At 39.0% G+C, this 5,935-nt stretch overlaps 1 protein-coding gene across 1 annotated transcript; it reads right to left on the bottom strand.

Moving 5' to 3' along the window:
• Positions 1 to 1,021: 1,021 nt before the first annotated feature.
• noxo1a (NADPH oxidase organizer 1a) lies at positions 1,022 to 5,361 on the bottom strand. Its single transcript, XM_079621767.1, has 8 exons — positions 5,211 to 5,361; positions 4,301 to 4,381; positions 4,120 to 4,192; positions 3,854 to 4,037; positions 3,570 to 3,757; positions 3,371 to 3,478; positions 2,748 to 2,865; positions 1,022 to 2,038 (listed from the first exon to the last, which is right to left on the bottom strand). Exons 1-8 carry the CDS (start codon positions 5,274 to 5,276, stop codon positions 1,423 to 1,425), a joined length of 1,434 nt encoding a protein of 477 aa, XP_079477893.1. The 5' UTR covers positions 5,277 to 5,361; the 3' UTR covers positions 1,022 to 1,422.
• Positions 5,362 to 5,935: the final 574 nt, after the last annotated feature.

Raw genomic sequence — 5,935 nt, 5'->3', positions numbered from 1 at the left:
TACGGCTCGTTCTTGTGTTCATTGGAAAGGGCAGATATATCGATATTCGAAACCATGATCGGCTATGCAGCGATTGGCTGGCTTCTACTTGGCAAGACAACGTAATGACATTATTTTGAAAAAGACACCTGCCGAAAAACATGACGAATTTCAGGACCTTTATAAGGAGACCGTCAAGCGACCAAAACGACATTAAAGTTGTAATAAGATAAATGAAACGTGTACTGTTTATTACATGTTTCCCACTCATTTCCGTTATTTCACGATTTCTAGTATTCACTCCCATAATAGCGGTCACTGTTCACATGAATGCACGGCTTAGACCAACTGTACATCTTGTGTTTTTAAGACTAAAATTATTAAGTAATTATTTCTTCATGAATAAATCTCTCAATAAGTAAAACTGGCTGTGTTTATATTATGATAGACCAATTTAGATAACATTATAATACAATTTTCAAATACTTTTTAAAATTATTATTGTCCCTAGTTCAATAGGGTACTTTCGTAAGAAAGCTGCATTTGCTGGGACAAACTTTAAATATCACCTCTGCTTAAAAATATAGTCTAATCCTGTTTATATTTAACAAGCCTTCTTCCGAGCAGGTTTTATCTTACGGACCTGTTGCCATGACAGCAACTCCGGGACGAGCTTTGACGAACCAAACAATCCTGGATAATGTCAAATCATCAACAGTAAAATCCAGATAACTGTGTAATCCACATACGAAGAATGGCCCGAGGAGTAGACACTCCCGATTTAAAACCGTAGTAATAATATACTTGTAATTATTAAAAAGTAACTTAAAACAGGAATAGCCAAGTCTGTTCCTGACTCCCTGCAGACTTCAGTTCCAACCCTGCTCCAACACACAAGCCTGTTATGTTCAAGTAAACCTGAACGCCTCGGTTAGCTGGTTCTCGTGTAGGTTAGGATTTGAGTTAAAGTCTGCAGGAAGGTTGTCCTCCAAGAGCAGGATTTGAAATCAATGACCCCTGCGGAAAAGAAAACTCCAAAAATGCCAGTCTTTAGGACAACCATTTTATTAAAATTCTCTCAAGAGTGTACAATGTATAGTATGTGTCAAGATATGCAATGCATATAAGGTACAAGTTATATTTTCCACTATGGAAAAGTTTTTTCTTCGTAGAGCAAAAACTAAGAAAGACTTAAATCTTGGATAAATATTCTGTTGAAGATTGTAATACATATTCTGTGCCTGATCCAAAGAGCGGCATCTCAAGTAGACTATCATTTGCAATATACATAATATTCTGTTCCAAGAATAAGAACTAGACTTAGTTCAAATTTTTCCATCAGGTAATCACATTATTATCACACAAGTGCTTTTGGTAATGAACGGTAACGTCTGTTCTCCTCAAACATGTAACCCAAAGTACTGGACATTGCAGTGAGATGACCTAACTGGTTCTTTGCAGGTTTTGGCGTGTAACGGTGGTGCAGCGTTGGAGTATCTCCTGAGCTTGGGGTCTGGGTGGCATCTTGGGGGTGGAAGGCATCTTGTTGAGACTAGGGTCTGATCGGCTGTTGATCATCTTGCCTTCTGTGGGACTTTCAACGCTCAGGCTGCGAGAAGATTCAAGCGTAGGGGTGCGACTCCGGCGAAATCGCTGTTCTGCGTCCGTACGATTTAGCGAATCGCTGCCGGAGAAGCTGCTTTCATCGCTGAACTCTTCGCTGTCCTCACTCAGACTCCTTTGCTGACCGTTCTCTGCAAATTGCACTCGGATTGATGGAGTCAGAAATGTAATTTGAGTATCCGGCAGCCTACCCATTGAACGTGAAATCAGCTTATCTCTAGGGTCCAGGGTGCTTCCTGGAGGTAGACGCAAGTTGCCCTGGGATCTGCTGAGCTTACGGTCGGAAGCCTGCAGGGAATTGTCTCCGGTATGTTGAAGCCGTGACAAGTCAAGAGTGGAGGTGGTCATCGCCCTCTGAGCGGGCATCATGCGGTTCCGTGGGTTATTGTACGGTTGCAGGTACATAGCTGGTACAAAGCCCGCCTTTCGATTGTACCTGAGGGAAAACGACACTTGCATTAACACTTGCTTGGTTAATTGACATCCTATTAGCCTAAGTAGACTAGTTAAAGCAAGGAAATGTTGCTCCTATTGAAGTAATGTAATAGTTGATAAATTATGAACTCTGCTGGCCCAGTTTGTGCTGGAAAAAAAAAACATAATAAAAGGGAAATTCGGCACTGGGATATCGCTAAATCGTCGGCATTACACAATTGCATTTTCCCCGTTGCCAGGTAGAAGTGTTGTCAAACATTTCAATTCGGCACTGATTGGGTTGTTGCGAATAGTTGGCGCTGTTATTGCATCCCTAAGATCCACAACAATCAGTATTCCCTCACGGTTAAGGCGGTATCTTTGTAATAACTCCGTGTCATTGAGTGTCTCCAACACACTGCGTCGCGCGGACATTTTAAGATGCTTTGTGAATAGGTCTTAGTGAGTTAGGAGTCCTCTCGACTTCTTTTAAGCTGTCCCAGACTTAGGTGCTACTTTTAGGGCTAAAATGCTTTGTGAATTACTCTTAGTGAAAAAAATGAGGAGTCCTAAAGTTATGAGTGACACGCCCATTATTTTTAGGAGTTGCTCCTAAATTCGCCAGTTAGAAGCTACTTTTAGCCTTAAAATTATTTGTGAATACGGCCCCTGGTGTTTATTTCAGCTGGTTACATTGCTCATTTTCAGGAGTAAACAATATTGGGATTTACCTTACTATCCACCAGCCATTGTCTGACTTCTGTAACACCTCCACCACAGACCCCATCTCGACTGATATTTCATCACTGTTTATGGCTTTGTAACTTTTGGCAGCAACATAGAAAACACCTGAAAAAGGGAAAAATAATAAGATTTGTTAAAGAATGTCCTGGTCAACAAATTAGTCCATTGTTAATATACAACGGCAAGGGTTTCCATGAGAATCCTGCAGTTTAGCTCCACTTTTATTAGGACCCTGAACCAGCTAATCAAGGTTTTAGGATCCTTAGAAACTTCCAGGCGAGTGTGTTTTTTTGTATTGGAGCTGAAGACTGCAGGATGTTGGCCTTCAGGAGCAGGATTGGACACCCCTGTTCAAGGGTTATTTGTTTACAATGTAAGCAGTGTACAGTGTCCCAGTGATTTGCAACAAGCAAGCGACCACAATTCATTCATTTTCAGTGAGACTCAGCGGTATACGCATAATTAGGTCATATAAACTGTGGTTTCCAAACAAAGGTTGATTCAGAGCAAACAGAAGAATGTGAAACATCCACACTGCGGCCAAACCGGTTTTATTTCCAGATCAATGTAGCCGTAATAACACACTAGAAACCACTGAAGCATTTCTTACTTCCGCCATCCATCACATCAGGACCGTCATCAGCCATCTCAGCCCTCTGTAGATACGGAGCAGGAAACCAGGCGAGACGCTTGGCTTCGTTCTCCACCAGCCACCATCCTGACAAAAGTCAAAAACAACAAGGTCAGCAAACAATGAAGAGTGTTCTTAGTGGCTCCCTGTCTGTGTATTCGGCCAAATGAGTTCTCACCATTTTGGTCTTTAATGAGCACATCCACAATCTCATCCACTTCAACCTTGAAGGGGTGATTCTTGGTGTCCTTTGTCTCATAGGTAGCTACGCAGCGGTATGTTTCAGTAACAAAAGGTTGAGTAACCCCGTTGTTCGTTCCAAATTTACCACTGTCCAGAGTGGTCTCTGATGGCATGATCACGATACTGCAGAACGAAACAGAATCTTTAAATATCTTTGTATGCTATATCTTTGAAAATGTATTTATTTTCTGCTTTGCTTGTTTTGCAGTATTAGCTTACCAGTTTTTTGCAAAGTCGGCATTGAGGTCCTGGGATTTGGGAAGCAGGAACTGGATGAGCTCCGAGCTCTGGCAGATACGGGGATCGCTCTTCAGCAGTTCACTGCAGTATTCGCCCAGAGTCTTCAGTCTGAGCACAGACTTACTGGGACTCCACTTCTGCATGTTTTTCCGCATTCTTGCAGCTGCAAATGCATTATTTTTTATTACTTAACAATGAGTTCTTGAATTTGCATTGTTTTAAGGGGAAACTAGCAGAGTATTTACCTTTAAATTTGGGAACAATCCGTGTTGACCTTTTAATGGGGTTTGAAGGAGGGAATTTCTTCTTGAGTTGTCTCTACAGAAATAAGCATGCTTGTGTTATTATGCTCAACTAAAGTCAACGTATATACAGTAAAATAGGACACATAAATTGTTTTCAAATAAAATGATGAAGATGACTTACATGCAGTGTCTTGAATTCTTCCAGCGATCTGTACACAGTGATCTCATTTTGATCTGACCAGAGAACAGTGGTCATGTACAACTGGGAAGAATGGGAAGAGTGTGATTAGATGAATTTCAGTACTTCTCTTTACATCAGAGCTCTCACTATTAGTCTTCATGCTATTGTGTATTTAGTTAGGTAAGGAGGCCTACTGAATTAATTACCATACATTAGATAGTCTATCCTTATTTATATCTGATGTGACCCTTAAAAATGACAAATTCCTGTTTTAATAAATGTTGCTTATATTGGTAATACTTTACAATAAGGTTCATTAGTTAACATGAACTAACAATAAACAATAGCCTGCTTCTACAGCATAATTAATGTTAGTTAATATTAATTTCAACATTTAATACATTGTTAAAATCAAAGGTTGTATTTGTTAACATTAGTTAATGCACTGACATGAACAAACAATGAACAGCTGGATTTGTATTTACTAACATTAACAAAAATGAATAAATACTGTAACAAATGTAGTTGCTCATTGTTAGTTCATATTAGTTAATACATTAATTAAACTTATTGTAAAGTGTTACCCTTATGTTTTATTATTATTTAAAGAATAAAGTTAATAGCTTGAAGCGTATTTTAGGTTAACTGACGAAAAAAAATGTTTTACAGTTTTTTAAATGATTCATGAAGCTGTTTGTAATTCCACATTATTGTTATGTTATTATTGCTCCAGTATTTACTTGTATAATTAAATAAATTAATTATACGATATTGATACATTTTATTAATATGTAAAATTGTAATAGGCCTATTGGAACATTGTCAAACATCATCGAGAATTTCATTCAAAACAACGGTAATAGCTTTTTAATAATGAATGCAAAATGTAAAAAAAAAAAAAATGTCTTACTTTCGCTACTTCCTTTTGCATTACTCCAACAAGCTGAATATTGACAGGGTGTCTTTGCTCCTCCATATTGCTCAGGTAATAGGTTGCTGTAGACTAGACAGCCTGTAGTAGAAGTGTTATCTGCAGCTCTTGCTCTGATGTGTGACTGACTGCTGCTCATCAGCGCTCTTTCTATTTATGACAGCTCCAGTCAGAGGCGGGACCATGCGCGGCGCGCGCGCGCTCCCACCGCACATTTCACAAACCGGAGAGTCCGCTATTACATAAACAATATTGCTTCTATCCATCCATTCATCCAGATCTATCCATCTATCTATCTATCTAGATTCAGAAACTGAAAACAAACTGCAACAAAGTCACTGTTTCGGTCTACATTCGACATTGCAGAAAAACTACAATGCCAAGAACATTTTGCCTATATTTTAGGCCGTTAGGGACTACAGGTGGAAAGATATGATAAAGCATCTTTTGGTTATAGGATTTAGTGTAGGCTACTTGTACACTTCTTATCAAATAAACTCAAACTAAGAAAAGAAGAAAAAAACTAAACCAGTTGCGGAACATTACATTGAAATTATAGCAGTTTATACTTTATAGCAGTTTATACTTCAATCATTTAAGCAATTAGTTGACTATATCGCACGTGTATATTAATTTCTGCTTAAATACTGGGTGCACGTGGAGGAATAGCCTATTCCGCGCTCGAGCGCATGCATAAATCTGCT

This window comes from Phoxinus phoxinus (assembly GCF_949152265.1).
Source record: "Phoxinus phoxinus genome assembly, chromosome: 1".
Classification (NCBI taxonomy): Eukaryota; Metazoa; Chordata; class Actinopteri; order Cypriniformes; family Leuciscidae; genus Phoxinus; species Phoxinus phoxinus.
The sequence above is the reverse complement of the archived record's forward strand: the minus strand, read 5'-3'. Positions and strand labels throughout refer to the sequence as shown.